The sequence below is a fragment of the Equus asinus genome, chromosome 1, assembly GCF_041296235.1.
Source record: "Equus asinus isolate D_3611 breed Donkey chromosome 1, EquAss-T2T_v2, whole genome shotgun sequence".
NCBI classification, from domain to species: domain Eukaryota; kingdom Metazoa; phylum Chordata; class Mammalia; order Perissodactyla; family Equidae; genus Equus; species Equus asinus.
Window position 1 is genome coordinate 136,607,480 of NC_091790.1, and position 19,653 is coordinate 136,627,132.

Genomic DNA, 19,653 nt, shown 5'->3' on the forward strand with positions numbered 1-19,653 from the left:
AATTTACCTCCCAGAACTAGAAATAGATTATTTCTAGTACCCCAGAAAATTCTTTCATGCCCTGTCCCAGTCATTATTCTCCCAAGATAATCACTGTTCTGACTTCTGTCACTAACATTAGTTTTGTCTGTTTTGAACTATATGTAAATGGAATCATACAGTATGTACCTCTTTTTTTTTTGGTGAGGAAGATTGGCCCTGAACTAACATCTGTTGCTAATCTCCCTCCTTTTGCTTGAGGAAGATTGTCCCTGAGCTAACATCTGTGCCAGTCTTCCTCTATTTTATATGTGAGATGTTGCCACAACATGGCTTGATGAGTGGTGTGTAGGTCCACACATGAGATCTGAACCCATGAACCCAGGCTGCTGAAGTGTGGCCTGTGAACTTAACTCCTACACCACTGGGCCGGCCCCTGTACTTTTTAAATTGACTTCTTTTGTCCAATATTATGATTTTGAGATTCAGGTGATATATTTTCATTGCTATAGTATTTCATCATATAAATATATCACACTTTATTTATCCATTTAATTATTCACAGGCAATTGTGTTACTTTAAGTTTTTGCCTATTACAAATAATGCTGCAAGGGTTGCATATACATTTCTGTTAGATACATATTTAGGACTGCTGGGATATAGAGTGTGTGTTGACTTTCAGTTGATATTACAGTTTTCCAATGAGGTCATATCAATTTCTCTTTCCTCCAGCATTAAATTGAGTGTTCCATTTGCTGTGCGTACTTGCCAACATTTGTTGATGTAGTTTGTAATTTTTTAGAAATATTTTTAGCCATTCTTGTTATGGTATCTTATTGCAGTTTTAATTTGCATTTACTGAATGCCTAATTGGAGTGCCTATTTAAATGTTTATTGGCTAATTGGAGATCTCTTTTGTCAATTATCCATTCCAGCCTTTTGCCCATTATGGAGATCTCCTTTGTCAATTATCCATTGCAGCCTTTTGCCCGTTATTTCTATTGTTCTGTTGATCTGTTTGTGTATCCTTGTTAGACCACGCTGTCTTATTGCTGTAGCTTTATAATAAACCTTTACCTATTTTAATGTATGTCCTCCAACATTGTTCTTCAAGATATTCGTGACTATTCTTAGCCCTTTGAGTTTCCACATAAATTTTAGAAGCAGCTGTCAGTTTCCACAAATAGATTAAAAAGCCTGCTGGGATTTTGATTAGAATTTATTATTCTAGGAGATCCTTTTGGTGAGAGCTGGTATCTTAACTAGGTTCTAGTCTGTTTACATGGTATGTACCTCCATGTATTTAAATTGTCTTTATTTTAGCCCAGTTTTTTGTTGTATATTTTTTATTAGATTTATTCTCAGGTATTTGGTTTTTTGAAGTGATATTTAAAAAAATTTCATTGTCTAATTCTTTGTCCCTAATATATAGAAATTAATTTTATATCAATTTTCCAATCAATTTTTAATTATTAAATTCTCATTTTTATATATAGATTCTTTAGAATTTTCTACCCACACAATCCTATTGCTGCTAGTAATGACATTTTTATTTCTTCCTTTCTAATCCTTTTCCTTTTGTTTATTTTTCTTGCCTTACTGCACTGTCTGTGGAATTAGCCCCACAGTTACTGCTCATACTGTTGATCTGTAAATTTATTGATTATTTATTCAGCTAGCATGTATTTATTTAGCACTTAGTTTGTCTCTTTTAAAGATGGACACATCTAACTCTTTGTTTTATTTAATAGTGAACTGAATTCAAAGCTGCAAGATACTTTAGAACAAATTGAGGTAAGAAGGATTACATCATAAGTTAAAGGCTTTTTCTTTTCAGAGATTTTTGAACAGTATAGATGCTTCTTATGTTTTGACTTTTGTGTTATTATCAGTGTTTCTAGATCACTGTGCTTTATTTGTTATTTTTCAGTTGGAATACCTATACATGGTCAAGTTTATGTTAATCTACTTGTAAACTCTGTAATAGTTTTGGAATTATGGGATCTAAAACACTATGTGAAAATATCACCATATGCAGAAAGATCCCAAAACTGTTAGTCATAGGTATGTTCTCATGTAAATTATAACCAAAATACTTAACATGTAGTACTTATTTTTTATTTATCACGTACTTCTTTTTAGTGAGTTGATTTATTTAAAAACAGCTATTGGCTGATGAAAACTCTCCTAAATTCTTGAATCTTATAATAATATTTCATACAGTTCATCAAAAATGTGGAAACTGGATAACTTATTGTGGGCATGATGTCTTGCTTTTCCTTCTACATGTATTCAGAGTTCACATCTTAACTTGGCAGTCTTTGCAAAGCAGGGTAGTCATTTTAATAAATTTAATAAGAATTTTTTGGTTTCTTCTGATATTTTATTTTATTGTTTTCCTGATAAGAGTACTTATAAAAGTTGAAGCTGGACTTTCAAATAACCTTTTGTGAAAGTAGTTTTTGATCATAATGCAATTGTTTACTGATTGTAAGAATGACAAATTATTTTATAAACATAAAGATAACTGCTTTGAAAATCCATTAAGTAAATAATCACCTGAATATTTTAAGGAGGACTTTCTTTGAAAGCCCAATATCTCTTCACCCTTAATATACAATATTATTCTGTACTTATGTAGAAAATCATTATTTTAAAATGAAATTATTGAAATATAAACCCATAAATGAAGTGGGTGCATTTAGATAAAAAAGTATATACCTTGAGGAATGTACTTTTTTTTAAATTTATTTTTCCTTTTTCTCCCAAAGCTCCCTGGTACATAGTTGTGTATTTTTAGTTGTGGGTCCTTCCAGTTGTGGCATGTGGGATGCTGCCTCAGCATGGCTTGATGAGCGGGGCCATGTCCACGCCCAGGATTCGAACCAGGGAAACCCTGGGCCTCCGAAGCAGAGCGCATGAACTTAACCACTTGGCCATGGGGCCAGCCCCTTGAGGAATGTACTCTTAAGATCAATGTAGTTTTTCTTTTTTAAGATTGGCCCTCAGCTAACATCTGTTGCCAATCTTCTTTTTTTTCCCCTCCTTCTCCCCAAAGCCCCCCAGTACGTAGTTGTATATCCTAGTGGTAGGTGCTTCTAGTTCCGATATGTGGGATGTCACCTAAATATGGCTTGATGAGTGGTTCTAGGTCCATGCCTGGGATCGGAACTGGCGAAACCGTGGGCCACCAAAGTAGAGCATGAGAGCTTAACCACTTGGCCATAGGGTCGGCCCCCAAGATCAATGTAGTTTTATTGAGAATTAGTTTTCAGTGATTGCAGAAGGATTTTTAAATTATTTTTCAATAGTCCTACAAATTCAGTACATTTAATTGTAAAATTTTAGCAGACGCTTGAGAAACAGAGTCAAGAAAAAATAAAATATAAAATTTCTTTAGTATTATACTTATTTTGTGTCCCTTGAAAAACTAGTCATGAGTTTTTAGAAACTCGCATGTCAATAACATCTCAGAAAACTTGATTATAGTTGGTACCAAATGAGAATTATAATTTATTTTTATTTTTATTCACTTTTTTTTTTCGGATTGGCACCTTAGCTAACATCTGTTGCCAATCTTTTTCATCTTCTTCTCCCCAAGCCCCCTAGTACATAGTTGTATATTCTAGTTGTGGGTCCTTCTGGTTGTGCTATATGGTACGCCACCTCAGCATGGCCTGACGAGTGGTGCCATGTCCACACCCAGGATCTGAACCAGCGAAACCGAGGGTCTCCAAAGCGGAGTGCGCAAACTTAACCACTCAGCCACGGGGCCAAACCTCTAAATTTGTTTTTGACTTTTAAATCCAGTGTGATAGTAAATATGTTTAGATATTAATTAAATGAGAGAAATTAGTCTTACTGTTTTCTTTTCATTGCCTTGAAAACATTATTCCTTAACCATCTCTGGCCTCCTCTTTTAATTACATAGGAACAGTTGGATGTAGCTCTTTCCAAAATCTGCAAGAATTTTGACATTAACCATTACACTAAGGTTCAACAAGCTTATCGACTTCTTGGAAAAACACAGGTCAGTTTTGAAAGGATGTTTGCTTTTTTCTTAATCAGGCATCTATTGATCTTCATGATTGCTTAAAACTGAAAATTATTAATGTAGTGTCCTGTTTCATTTACCAAAGTAAATTTTTATGCTGTATTAACACTTAGTAAACATGGTTGTTCACATATGCTAAGTGTATGTAGTATGATTAAAACATTACAGAGGTTTGCTTTGAACTATGAAGTGTTAGGTTTAATATTTTCACAATTTTATGTAGGTTTTTTAAAAAGCATAAGATGATTCACAGAGAGAGGCTGTGTAGCCTCTTTTACCTCAGCTCTTGGTCCTGAATGAGAACTTCTTAATTTGGAGCTTCTGGGTTCCTAGCTGGGCTAGCATGAGTCCCTCAAAGTGGTATATACACTTTTGTGCACTGTGTACATTTGTCTGTACAACAGGTCCATTGCATCCATCAGATTTTTTAAAGGCTTCTATTATCCCTTGACTATCCTCACTACTCCCACAGTGCATGGCTTTCCATACTCTTACTACTCAAGGGCTTCCTTGAAAACCTTGAAACGGCGGCCATGGTTTGAAAGTTAATTGTATCTTCTGCACGTACAGGATTATACATTTATCTATAGAACATCTGAACGTGATAGTTGTAAGTGTTTTCTTCCCTTAAGTAGTCTCCTGTCTTAGATTAAGGCTTTACAAAGCAATTAAATTCTATTCACATTTTAACATCTGAATAAATAAATTTGATTGTTTATTGTACTTTATTAATTTCATGTCTTAAGCTATACCAAGGGAATAATACAAGAAGGAATACACTTGGTAATTTTGAGGGACATGTTTAAAGACCTTTGAAAATACAATGATTACTTCTGATTTCCCCCATTAGATGAATTCTTTCACTCATTAAATATTTATTGGTACCTACTATTTGCATTGCTCTAGGCACCTGGATATAGGCCTGGAGCATGTATCTTACCTTCTCCTGAGGGAGACAAACATTAAAGAAATAAATGAACATGATGGCAGGTGGTCACAAGTGCTGTAAATAAATATATATCGGGGTCGGTGGATAGAGTGATGAAAGTACTGATTTATATAGGATAGTCAAGAAAGGCTTCTCTGAGAAGGTGACTGTTGAGAAGAATCCTGAACCATGTAAGAGAGTGATGGCACAGGGGAACCAAAGGTGTGATTATGCATGACATGTTTGAGAAAGAGCGGGATGGTTACCCAGTCATAAATATAGAGCAACAGAGCAGTGTTCATGATTTAGATTTGTCTTTAGTGGTGTGATATTGTGGTTATTTCAAGGGTTATTTTCAAATAATCAACACTACAATTATAATTCTGTGAATAATAGTGATCTTTGTGTTGTAGCTGTAACTGGTAAAGATTTTTTCCTATGTTTTGCAAAACTGTTGAAATTTATTTATTTTAATAACATGAAATTGTTATTTTTTTTCCTTTCCATAGACAGCAATGGATCAACTTCATATGCACTTCACCCAAGCCATTCACAATACTGTGTTTCAAGTTGTTCTTGGTTATGTGGAACTATGTGCAGGAAACACAGATACAAAATTCCAAAAGCTGCAATATAAGGATCTCTGTACAGTATGTAGTAACTTAATTATTGTTCATATGTCTCTCTTTTAGTTTTTAAATTCATATTCCATTTTTCTTAGCACGTACTATTTGAAGATGCTACTAAAATAAAAACAGATATGTTTGACAAAAGATTTTTTCCTCCCATATTATTCTTTTCCTCATAGAGAAACTGGAAGATTCAGTCTCACAAATAGTAAAGGCTGATGAGATGCTCCAGATTTGTGGAGTGCATTTGCTTCTAAATGGACTCTCTACCCTCTCATAGCTTCTTTTTTCTGGAGAGGAAGATTGTCCCTGAGCTAACATCCGTGCCAGTCTTCCTCTGTTTTGTATGTGGGACACTGCCGCAGCATGGCTTGATGAGTAGTGTGTAGGTCCATGCCTGGGATCTGAATCCATGAACCCCGGGCTGCTGAAGAGGAGTGCATGAACTTAATGTCTATGCCACTGGGCTGGCCCCAGAAAAACTTTTTGAAATCATTTCAGTATTTGTTTTCTCAGAGGCTGGCACATCAGAGGTGTTTAGTAAATGTTTCTTGAGTAATTGGATTGCCCTCTTTGTCTCTAATTGGTGTGATATTGACAGTTCAAATTTGATCAAGGGGGAGGGAAAGAAAGCCAGCAATGAGCACCATCTCTGTGCCATGACCTTTTACAGGTGCTTTGTAAGCATACGTCCTAGAAAGACAAACTAAAGACTAGTCTAATGTTCTGTTCTTCTAGGCTTTTAATTTTCATTCTTATAAATAATATCTGTTATTAAATTATAATTCAATGTCATTTTTTTGAGGGTCAATAAATATCTTTAGTAAGATCTCTATTGAAGATATAGTTTATTTTGATGTTCATATAGATACCTAAAGACGAATTCCTCTTTTAAGTTGAAAACATGTTTCTGTTGCTGAATTCTCAGGGCACTTTCTGTTGTGAAGAATTAATATATTTTCTCTTATCACATAGTGTGAGAGTATACAGATTCAGTCTACCATAGATGATAAGCTGCCAGGAAGTTCAGAGCTAAATTTAGTGTTCATGTGTAGTAACCATCTTGTTTTGGGTTCTTTCTGAATTAACTGCCTCTTTATCCTTTTTCTCTCTCTGATTTCTTAAACTAGTCTGTTATTTAGGTGTTTTTACATCACTCACCATCTTTATAGACTTAGACAGAATATAGATTATATAAGTAGTTGCTTAAATTAAGCAATCACTAATTAATATGTTTACTCTTAAAAATATACATATTTTAAATTATACAACTAAAACGTTAGTTGTAGGAAAATACAGATAAGCAAAAAGAAAATAAAAATTAATATTTCTTCAGGCAAAGCTGGTTCTTTTAATGTGTATATAAACACCCTTTAAAAGTAGGATTCTGAGGAAGAGCCAAGATGGCGCCGTGAGTAGTCCTCTTTGTCTCTCGCCCTTCGAGTCTACAATTGTTTGGACACTTATCGCTTGACAAAGGAAATCCAGACAGCATCTCAGGACGTCTGAGACACCCACGCGACTATACATCGGAAGGCGGATGGACTTTCCTCCGGGAGGATGTGGAAATAGGTGAAAACTCTCCGACCCCGACGGGCAGCCTAGTACCCGCAAGCGGCTTTCTTCCAACGGACGCCCCCAGAGGATCCACACACATCTAGGGCAGGAGCGAGAACACAACAGAGGAGCGACGGTGGAAACAGGTGACCAGAACCCTACCTAAACCCCCTGCAATTACTCCTAAACGCAGAGGGAAACTTTGGAGTTGCACACCTGAGCCCGCGGGGAGAGTCTCTCCCCGCCATTGGCGGGGAGACCCAGCCTGGTGCTCGGGGTGCCCGGAGGGTCCCAGAGAGAGACACGGAGGACACGGAGATCTCCCAGCTGCTGTTGCCCGCCCCGTGGGACTAGGGATTGCCGGAGATCTCGGAGAGGACCGGGGCTGGGGGAATTTTCAAAGGCCGGTTCTGCGACCCGGAGGGGAAGCGCCGGAGCTCCGCCCAGGCAGCAGACAAAACTCTCTGTCTGCCATTAGCAGAGGGGCCACGCCCAGCATTCAGGGCTCCCGGCAGAGGCCCGGAGAGAAGCCCTGAGGGCGGGGCGACCCCCAGCTGCCGTTGCCCGCCCCGTGGGGCTAGGGATTGCCGGAGATCTCGGAGAGGACCGGGGCGGGGGGAACTTTCTAAGGCCGGTCCGGCGACCCGGAGGGGAAGCGCCGGACCTCCGCCAGGCAGCAGACAAAACTCTCTGTCTGCCATTAGCAGAGGGGCCACGCCCAGCATTCAGGGCTCCCGGCAGAGGCCCGGAGAGAAGCCCTGAGGGCGGGGCGACCCCCAGCTGCCGTTGCCCGCCCCGTGGGGCTAGGGATTGCCGGAGACCTCGGAGAGGACCGGCGCGGGGGGAACTTTCAAAGGCCGGTCCGGCGACCCGGAGGGGAAGCGCCGGACCTCCGCCAGGCAGCAGACAAAACTCTCTGTCTGCCATTAGCAGAGGGGCCACGCCCAACATTCAGGGCTCCCGGCAGAGGCCCGGAGAGAAGCCCTGAGGGCGGGGCGACCCCCAGCTGCTGTTGCCCGCCCCGTGGGACTAGGGATTGCCGGAGATCTCGGAGAGGACCGGGGCGGGGGGAACTTTCAAAGGCTGGTCCGGCGACCCGGAGGGGAAGCACCGGACCTCCGCCAGGCAGCAGACAAAACTCTCTGTCTGCCATTAGCAGAAGGGCCACGCCCAGCATTCAGGGCTCCCGGCAGAGGCCCGGAGAGAAGCCCTGAGGGCGGGGCGACCCCCAGCTGCCGTTGCCCGCCCCGTGGGACTAGGGATTGCCGGAGATCTCGGAGAGGACCGGGGCGGGGGGAACTTTCAAAGGCCGGTTTTGCGACCCGGAGGGGAAGCGCCGGAGCTCCGCCAGGCAGCAGACAAAACTCTCTGTCTGCCGTTAGCAGAGGGGCCACGCTGAACATTCATGGCTCCGGGAGAGGCCCGGAGAGAATCCCAGAGGGCGGGGCAACCCCCAGCTGCCGTTGCCCGCCCCGTGGGGCTAGGGATTGCCGGAGATCTCAGAGAGGACTGGGGCTGGAGAGAGTTCCAGAGACCCAGCTTAGTAGCCTAGGGGGAAACCCTACTGGCTCACAGCAGCCTTAGGGAAAGCCTCTGCACAGCACCAGTAGAAGGCACCCAGCCGCCAGCCACAAGGCTGGAAGACCCCAGGGCAAAAGCAGCATAGCTAGGTGTACCAACCACAGACTGTAGAAGATGCCAATAGCTCTCCTGCGACCCATAGAGGACAAGTGAGATTTGGTGGGTGCCGACAGCAACGGAGCGACAAATATAAGTGATCCCACCCCTGGCCGCTGGAAAAGCCCATAACACCGTTGCAGACCCCAAGGAGAGAGCACATCTAGGTGGGCTGCAACAGTAGGCACCTGCAGCCTGAAGCCCCCCTGTGACGGCCCCCACGGCAGAGGAGGGAATCCAAAGGGCCACTGTGGCTACGAAGAGGGGCCCAGGCCCAGGTAGCAACTACGGACAGGGTTCCTGGTTGGTGAAATATAAACAGCTGCTCCTCCCACCGCAGCAGCTGAAACAAGTGAAAGGAGCAACTAAACTCTATCTCCATGCGGAGGCACAAATCAACAACATCAAGCAATATGAAAAAATACATTAAATCTCCAGAACAGAAAGAAAGCAACAAATACACAGAAAACAATCCCAAAGAAAATGAGATATATAACCTAAATGACGATGACTTCAAAACAGCCATCATTAAGATTCTCAATGAGTTAAGAGAGAATTCTGACCGACAACTCAACGAGTTCAGGAGCTATGTCACAAAAGAGTTTGATACGATAAAGAAGAACCAAACAGAAATATTGGAAATGAAGAACACAATAGAGGAGATTAAGAAAAATCTAGATGCTCTGAACAGTAGGGCCGATAATATGGAGGAAAGAATTAGCAATTTGGAAGATGGCAATATAGAATTGTTGCAGGCAGAGGAGGAGAGAGAAGCAAGACTTAAAAGAAATGAAGAAACTCTCCGAGAATTATCAGACACAATTAGGAGATACAACGTAAGGATTATAGGTATACCAGAGGGAGAAGAGAAGGAGAAAGGGGCAGAAAACCTATTCAAAGAAATAATGGCTGAGAACTTCCCAAATCTGGTGAGGGAGATGGATCTTCAGGTGACAGAAGCCAATAGATCTCCAAACTTTATCAACGCAAGAAGACCAACTCCACGGCATATAGTAGTGAAGCTAGCAAAAGTCAACGACAAGGAGAAAATATTAAGGACAGCCAGGCAAAAGAAACTGACCTACAAAGGAACCCCCATCAGGCTATCAGCAGATTTCTCAGCAGAAACTTTACAGGCTAGAAGAGAGTGGAATGATATATTCAAAAATTTGAAGGACAAAAATCTACAGCCGAGAATTCTCTACCCAGCGAAAATATCCTTCAAATACGATGGAGAAATAAAAACCTTCCCAGATAAACAAAAATTAAGGGAGTTCATTGCCACAAAACCTCCTCTTCAGGAAATCCTCAGGAAAACCCTCATTCCTGAAAAATCCAAAAAAGGAAAGGGGCTACAAAACCAAGAGCAGAGGAGATAAGTAGAAGGACAACAACAGAGAGTAGCAGCTCTACATCAGAACAGATTAAACCATGGGACGAGAAACAAAGGAAACTGAAGAAAACCGGAAAACAAGACACAAAATGGGAGTGGTAGGCCCCCACGTCTCAATAATCACTCTAAATGTAAATGGATTGAACTCCCCAATCAAAAGACACAGAGTGGCAGGATGGATCAAAGAACAAGATCCAACTATATGCTGCCTCCAGGAAACACACCTCAGCCCCAAAGACAAACACAGACTCAGAGTGAAGGGATGGAGAACAATACTCCAAGCTAATAATGAACAAAAGAAAGCAGGTGTCGCTATACTAATATCAGACAAGGTAGATTTCAAAGCAAAACAGATAAAGAAAGATAAAGAGGGACAGTATATAATGATAAAAGGGACTCTCCACCAAGAAGACATAACACTTATAAATATATACGCACCCAACACAGGAGCACCAAAATTTGTAAAGCAACTCTTAATAGAACTAAAAGAAGACATCAACAACAATACAATAATAGTAGGGGACCTCAACACACCATTAACACCAATGGACAGAACATCCAGACAGAAAATCAACAAGGAAATAATAGAATTAAATGAAAAATTAGACCAGATGGACTTAATAGATATATATAGAACACTTCATCCAAAAACAGCAGGTTACACATTCTTCTCAAGTGCACATGGAACATTCTCAAGGATTGACCATATTTTGGGAACCAAAGCAAACATCAATAAATACAAGAGAGTTGAAATAATATCAAGCATCTTTTCTGATCATAACGCTATTAAACTAGAAATCAACTACAAGAAAAAAGCAGAGAAAGGTGCAAAAATGTGGAGACTAAACAACACGCTTCTCAACAAACAATGGATCATTGAAGAAATTAAAGAAGAAATCAAATATTATCTGGAGACAAATGAAAATGAGAACACGACATACCAAATCATTTGGGATGCAGCAAAAGCAGTCCTAAGAGGGAAATTCATCGCAATACAGGCTCACCTCACTAAACAAGAAAAAGCTCACGTAAGCAACCTCAAACGACACCTAACGGAACTAGAAAAAGAAGAACAAACAAAGCCCAGAGTCAGTAGAAGGAGGGAAATAATAAAAATAAGAGCAGAAATAAACGATATTGAAACAAAAAAGACAATAGAAAGGATCAATGAAACAAAGAATTGGTTCTTCGAAAGAATTAACAAAATTGACAAACCCCTAGCCAGACTCACCAAGAAAAGAAGAGAGAAAGCGCAAATTAATAAAATCAGGAATGACAGAGGAGAAATCACAACAGATACCAATGAAATACAAGAGATCATAAGAGAATACTATGAAAAACTATATGCCAACAAATTGAACAACTTGGAAGAAATGGACAAATTCCTAGACTCCTACAATCTCCCCAGACTGAATCAGGAAGAAATGGAGAATCTGAATAGACCAATCACAAGTAAGGAAATAGAAACGGTAATCAAAAACCTCCCCAAAAACAAGAGTCCAGGACCAGACGGCTTCTCTGGAGAATTCTACCAAACATTTAAAGAAGACTTAATACCTATTCTCCTCAAACTGTTCCAGAAAATTGAGAAAGATGGAGAACTCCCTAACACATTCTATGAAGCCAGCATCACTCTGATCCCCAAACCTGACAAGGACAACACAAAGAAGGAGAACTACAGGCCGATATCACTGATGAACATAGATGCAAAAATCCTCAACAAAATTTTGGCAAACCGATTACAGCAATACATCAAAAAGATTATACACCATGATCAAGTGGGATTTATACCAGGGACACAGGGATGCTTCAACATCCGCAAGTCAATCAACGTGATACACTACATCAACAAAATGAAAAACAAAAACCACATGATCATCTCAATAGACGCAGAGAAAGCATTCGACAAGATCCAACACCCATTTATGATAAAAACCCTCAGTAAAATGGGTATAGAAGGAAAGTACCTCAACATAATAAAGGCCATATATGATAGACCCACAGCCAACATCATACTCAATGGACAAAAGCTGAAAGCCATCCCTCTGAGGACAGGAACAAGACAAGGGTGCCCACTTTCACCACTCCTATTCAACATAGTACTGGAGGTGCTGGCCAGAGCAATTCGGCAGGAAAAAAAAATAAAAGGAATCCAAATAGGTAACGAAGAAGTAAAACTCGCGTTGTTTGCAGACGACATGATCTTATACATAGAAAACCCCAAAGAATCCACAGAAAAACTATTAGAAATAATCAACAACTACAGCAAAGTAGCAGGGTATAAAATTAACGTGCATAAATCAGTAGCATTTCTATACACTAACAATAAACTAACAGAAAAAGAACTCAAGAACTCTATCCCATTCACAATCGCAACGAAAAGAATAAAATACCTTGGGATAAACTTAACCAAGGAAGTGAAGGATCTATACAATGAAAACTACAAGACTTTCTTGAAAGAAATAGGCGATGACATAAAGAGATGGAAAAACATTCCTTGCACATGGATTGGAAGAATAAACATAGTTAAAATGTCCATACTGCCTAAAGCAATATACAGATTCAATGCTATCCCAATCAGAATCCCAAGAACATTCTTCACAGAAATTGAACAAACAATCCTAAAATTCATATGGGGGAACAAAAGACCACGAATTGCTAAAGCAATCCTGAGCAAGAAAAACAAAGCCGGCGGAAGCACAATCCCCGATTTCAAAACATACTACAAAGCTACAGTGATCAAAACAGCATGGTACTGGTACAAAAACAGGTCCACAGATCAATGGAACAGAATTGAAAGCCCAGAGATAAAACCACACATCTATGGACAGCTAATCTTCGACAAAGGAGCAGAGGGCCTACAATGGAGAAAAGAAAGTCTCTTCAACAAATGGTGCTGGGAAAACTGGACAGCCACATGCAAAAGACTGAAAATCGACCATTCTTTTTCACCACACACCAAAATAAACTCAAAATGGATCAAAGACCTAAAGATTAGGCCTGAGACAATAAGTCTTTTGGAAGAGAATATAGGCAGTACACTCTTTGACATCAGTTTCAAAAGAATCTTTTTGGACACTGTAACTCCTCAGTTGAGGGAAACAATAGAAAGAATAAACAAATGGGACTTCATCAGACTAAAGAGCTTCTTCAAGGCAAGGGAAAACAGAATTGAAACAAAAAAACAGCTCACTAATTGGGAAAAAATATTTACAAGCCACTTATCCGACAAAGGGTTAATCTCCATAATATACAAAGAACTCACACTGCTTAACAACAAAAAAACAAACAACCCGATCAAAAAATGGGCAGTGGACATGAACAGACATTTCTCAAAAGAAGATATGAATATAGCCAATAGACACATGAAAAGATGTTCATCATCGCTAATCATCAGGGAAATGCAAATCAAAACTACACTAAGATATCACCTTACCCCCGTTAGATTGGCAAAAACATCCAAAACCAAGAACGACAAATGTTGGAGAGGTTGTGGAGAAAGAGGAACCCTCATACACTGTTGGTGGGAATGCAAACTGGTACAGCCACTATGGAAAACAGTATGGAGATTTCTCAAAAAGTTAAAAATAGAAATACCCTATGACCCAGCCATCCCATTACTGGGTATCTATCCTAAGAACCTGATATCAGATATCTCAAGAGTCCGTTGCACCCCTATGTTCATCGCAGCATTATTTACAATAGCCAAGACGTGGAACCAGCCTACATGCCCAGAAACTGATGATTGGATAAAGAAGATGTGGTATATATACACAATGGAATACTACTCAGCCATAAAAAAAGACGAAATTGGCCCATTCACAACAATGTGGATGGACCTCGAGGGCATTATGTTAAGCGAAATAAGTCAGTCAGAGAAAGACGAACTCTATATGACTCCACTCATAGGTGGAAATTAGTATATTGAGAAGGAGATCTGATCGGTGGTTACCAGGGAAAAGGGGGGGTGGGGGAAGGGCACAGAGGGGGAAGTGGTGTACCCACAACATGACTAACAAAAATGTACAACTGAAATTTCACAAGCTTGTAATCCATCATAACATTAATAAAAAAAAAAAATTGAAAAAAAAAAAGTAGGATTCTACTGTACACACAGTTTGATAACCTTTTTTCTCACTTGCTATGTTATAAACAATTTTCCATTTCAGTAAATATGCCACCTACAAAACTTTTAATGGCTTGACAGTATTTCACTATAAGAGATCCTGTGGATTAATTAACCCGTTTGCTATTCTTAGATATTTGTTTCCAGCTTTTGTCCTTATTAACAACACTGTAGTAAATATTCTTAAAGCTAAATCTCTGCACACATCTTTAATTATTTCTTTAGGATAAATGAGAAATAAAATTGCGTTGTCAAAGGCTTTGTGGTTTGAAGGTTTTTGGTTCATATTTCTAAAGTTGCCTTCTAGAAAATGTGTTTCAGTTTACAGTCCTCAGCAGCAGTGTCTGCTTTTATCCCTTTTCCTGTACATGTTAGTGCTGATTTGTTTTTAATAGCTTGATTGTCAGATACCAGAAGGTAGCATATCAAGAATAATTTATGTTGTTTATCACTCAGGTATATTTGGGATGTGAAGGAAATTAAACTGGGACATTTCGTTGATTGTTGAGGTTAATTTGGTTGATTTGTTGGATAGGTGAGTGGCCCTTTCCTTTCTTACTGGAAGCTACAAATTTAAACATTTAGTCAAAGAGAGAAACATTTTCTTTTAGAGGAATAATATTATTTACTTGAGTGCTTTATGAGGTCAGGTTTAGAATACTTTAAGAATTTAGCTGTCAGATTTATTCTTATCACATATATGTAGCACACAGTTAATTTTCTTATATATGAATTATTGATTTCTAAAATAAGTAGGTTTTGGTAATTTTTAAAATTCAAAACTTAATGATCAAAAAATAGGTAAGAAAATTTATCCATCTCTTCCTTTTTCTCTGCCATTTACTTGCTGGATTGTTAAGATCTGTGAAGGGTCTGAAATTTTACTTTACTTGTAAACTAACAAGCTAGCCTGTTACTGTTTCATGGATGCTGGTAGAAGACACAAGACTCCATTTCCTTAGCACTCTGACTTCATAAGTATAAACCACTTCCCTTGTCATTACTCAGCTTTTGTTAATCACGTAATCAGTTCACATCAGCAAGGATAAATAAGGCTTTAAAGAGTTTACAACCTAGTAAGGTCACATTAATTATGATCACAGGTACAATAAGAAAAGTTTAAATGACAAAGTGTCAGTGAGGTCAATACAGTTCTTTAAGGGAGTCTAAGGAAGACAAAAGTGTATCTTCTTATTGAGAGGAGGCTGTGATTTTTGAGTTGGGTCTTGGATTTCAACAGGCACAGTGTGTATGGCTGGGTCCAGGGATATATGGAAACATGAACAACGGCACAAGAGGAAGAGAGCATAGGGCAGGTGAAAGGAATAGGTTGTCTGGCTTGGTTTAACTGGAGTTCAGTCTGGTGATTTGGTTGTTTCTAATGTACCTTGGGACTAAAGAGTGCCTGTGGAGCACATGCCGGCGAAACCCTGGGCCGGCGAAGCGGAGTGCACGAACTTAACCACTCGGCCACGGGGCCGGCCCCGATAATTAAATTTCTATTTCCCAAATACTTTTAATTAAAAAAAAAATTCAAGACGTGTTATTTAGTTCTTTGGGGTTTCTCACTGTGTGAATATTTTCTAAATTGATTAATTCAAGATTTTCATTGCTATTATTGATATATGATAAGAGCATATAACTGGAATTACAATATGATGCTCCTCTGCCTTGGTATTCCTGGTCTTACATGAAATGAAGCCCCCGCTTATTTGGGACTTGAACCGAGTTGCAGTGTTAAGTATTTAGTAATCAGTGCATGGATTAAACCAATGATGAGGTAGTCAGGAATATATAACACTGTTTCATGAAAGATAAAGCTGAAATGCAGAGTGGTTTACTGTCTGAAGGCGTGTGACTAGTAAGTTGTGGAACTGGTGCCGGCTGGGACACAGGCCTTCTGCTTCCTTGTCTAGGCCTCTTTCTGTTATGCTCTGCCAGTGTGAAGAAGAATTGGTGCTGAGTGGAAGTTGCATGTGCTGTTAATTCAGAAACTCAGATTCTCTTCTTGGCCTGCCTTTTATTTTTTGATTGCTCATGCAATTATTTGCTTTGTTTGTTGGTTTCTTTTAATCTCTTTCATTATAGTTATGGTTCACCCATGTCTATGTAGTAGGATTCTCTATTTGAAATTTGGAGGTGATTTTTATAAACGAGAGAACACTAGTTGCAAATGATTTTAGTAGTATGGTGTTTAGTAATAGCTACTAAATTATTTAGTAATAATTTTAGTAAAGAAACATTTATGAGAGTTGACACCAGTTGGTTGCATGGTATAGTGGAAAGTGGTTTCTGGAGTCTGGTTTTAAAGTGAAATGATTCTTTTAACCTGTTGCCAGCATAGTCTTCAAGTATGGAGATTAACAAAACTGGGCTTAAATGAATTGAAAACAGTATTTTTTATCTATCCTACCGTGCCTTTTTCATTAAACTGTTTGCTGTATATGTATTTAGTACAGTGAATCTCTACATTTGTTTCTATTTTAGAATATAAATTTAGGCAAAAATCATCTTGTTATCAGGTGCTCAGTGTATCATAGTCTTAGATTTGTACATATGAACATATTTGAATAATGAAATTTGGATTCTTTTGGGAGACTTTTAGGCATGTGCAGTGGTTTAGCTAGATCTGTGAATTATTTACACTTGCATCAGTTTGGTGAGAAAAAGCTTGCTGTAACTTCACTAAATAATTTCAACATTTTTTGAAAAAAATCTCACATATATTTCCCTAAACTCATCTAAACTTAGTAAATTTCAGCAAATTGTCAAGAGGTAACATAGTAAAGAAGCTCCTTTTCCTCAAATAAAAGGCGAATTATGGAGCGAGACAGTGGTTGAGTGGGGAATAGAGATTAGTAGTTCTAAATTTCAATTTTCTGGCTTGTTAAACTGTGACAAGTGTAATAAAAATTAACTGGTAGACTATAACACAATTATTTGTATAGTCATAATTTTTCTTTGGGAAGAAATAAGATCAACACTCCCTTTTATTTATCAAAGAATGTTGGGATATAATTAGATTAAATTTATTTGCATAATATAAATTTATGCAAAGTTGAATTTATGAAAGATAAAAAAAATTGACTTGCAGAAGAGTGCCTTTATCCAGGTGAATGATTGCTGGGTTGCAGCCTAGAACTTTTTTGTGATTTTTGCTTTTCTTTACCCTCGGCTTTTAGCTTTTTCCTGACCTTGTACATAAGTATTGGTTTTCATTACATGTGTGTGGTATAAGAGATCTGTCAGGCGTAATGATGTGGTAAAACTAAACCAGGGAAAAAAATCAAGACTGGTTCATTGTAGAGGTAGTAATTACAAAAGTAAACATAAAAAATTATGGCATAACTGTGCAAAAATATTTTGTATTTTATCTCTGCAAGCCATGTGTAGATCTGGATAGCTGTTCTAATTCTTCTGTGAATAGCCAATTTGATATACCCAGAGAGGTTTCACTGCCTCCTGTCTTCCTTCCATTGCATCCCCCACTCACCTCTTATAGGTAACTAATGTCAATATTTTCTCATTTATCTTTCCTGTGTTTATTTTTGTGATAAGCATATATATTCATTATTTTTTTCTATTTCTTATGACATATATATAATTTAAAACAGAAAATGTTTCTCACATATATATCATGTGAAAGGGAAAAATTTTTTTAATTTAAAAATTTTTAAAATGCTTATTTTTCACCATTGCCTAGTGCTCTGTTGTGTCTATCAACAGTGGTTGGTTTAACCAATCTCCTGTGTTTGGACTTTTAGATAGATTGCAGTATTTTGCAATTACAAATAGTCCTTCAATGAATAACCTTGTGCATATGTTTGAATCTTGTTCACATTGTTTGAGATAGATCTTCAGGGTAAATTCCTAGATGTGGGATTGCTGGATCAAAGGGAAAATACACGTGTAGCTTTGTTAAACAATGCCAGATTCCTCTCCATGGGATCATATCATTTTGTATTCTCACCAGCAATGTATGATACTGCCTGTTTTTTTCACAGCCTTGCCAACAGAGTATATATGGTATCAAAGATAAACAAAGCCGGCCACTAATTAAAGTGTTATGGACAGATTTTAATCAGTTATATACTGTTGCAATAGAGAAAAGAATCCAGCATGATTTGAACTTAACTTCTATTTATACAGAGCTAACTGGGCACTTTAAAGGGAGAATGAGGGAACAGGGAGGAGGTAGAGCAGGTGCTCACTAGATTCAGGGAAGTGAAAAATTACAAAAAGCAGGAAGAGTGATGGAGGTTGGTCCATGTGAAACCGACCTGGGTTTGCTAACTGGGGCTTACTGAAGTTAGGCTCCCATCTTCTCCCTCAGGGGCTGGCAGATAGGGGCCTATCTTTAGGTGTCAGCTGGAACAAACAGTAAATTCTCCTGGCAGCCTTGAGTTTTCTCAGGCAGGCACTTTAAAGCAGGCTAGGGTCATCCTAAACATGTGGCCGTGAGCTGTTAGAAATTACGTTAGTGTTTTTTTCAAGTCTTTATAGGCCAAGATTGAGGCCTAGTTGAGAAGAGGGCTCAGAGGAGCCTGGCTAGAGTTTGGTCAAGGAAAGAATCTTTGTTAATGGTCAACTCTAAAATTTTCACCCATCTGATGAATGAGAATTTATATCTTATTGTAGTTTTAATGTACATTTGCCCTATTATGAGTGAACTTGGACATGTTTTCATACATTCAAAGGCCACTTTTATATCTTCATTTGTGAAGTGTGTTTTTGCTTTCTTCCTATATTTCTATAGGATTTTTGGTCTTTTTCCTCAAAACTTTTATGAGTTCTTTATAAATAGAGGATATGAACTCTTTATTGTGGTATATGTTGTGAATATTTTTTCAAGTTTGTCTTTTGACTTTGCTTATGGTGTGGATTTTTTCCCATGTAAATTCATTTTTCAATTTTTGTGTAGTGAAATTTATCAAATTTTATTACTTCTGATTTTGGGGTCATAATTAGAAAGCCTTTCCCTACATCAAGGTGAGGGATGAATTAACTCATGTTTTCTTCTAGTGCAGTATGCTTTTATTTTTCACATTTAGATCTCTTACCATTTGGAGTTTATTCTTGTGTATGGTGTGAGGCATGGGTCTAATTTTGTCTTTTTCCAACTGACTATCCAGTTGTCTCAACACTATTTATAAAAAAGCCTATCTTCACCTAAGTGATATGAGATGCCATCCTTATCATATACCATATTTTTATATGAGGCATGATCTGTTTCTGGACTTTTTTATTGATGTCTCAGTAAAGTAATAAATAAACTTAGGGAGAACTGACATCTTGATTATGTCGCGTCA

The 19,653-nt window shown here is 38.6% G+C and overlaps 1 protein-coding gene across 2 annotated transcripts in view; it reads left to right on the forward strand.

Annotated features, from left to right (window-relative positions):
- Window positions 1–19,653, forward strand: part of VPS50 (VPS50 subunit of EARP/GARPII complex) — a 143,433-nt gene that overhangs the window by 42,604 nt on the left and 81,176 nt on the right. For both annotated transcript variants that reach the window (XM_044767227.2, XM_070508484.1), the window contains 3 exons: window positions 1,732–1,774; window positions 3,912–4,010; window positions 5,472–5,612. In XM_044767227.2, coding sequence (XP_044623162.1) covers window positions 1,732–1,774; window positions 3,912–4,010; window positions 5,472–5,612 — 283 coding nt within the window. The remainder of the gene's footprint in view (window positions 1–1,731; window positions 1,775–3,911; window positions 4,011–5,471; window positions 5,613–19,653) is intronic.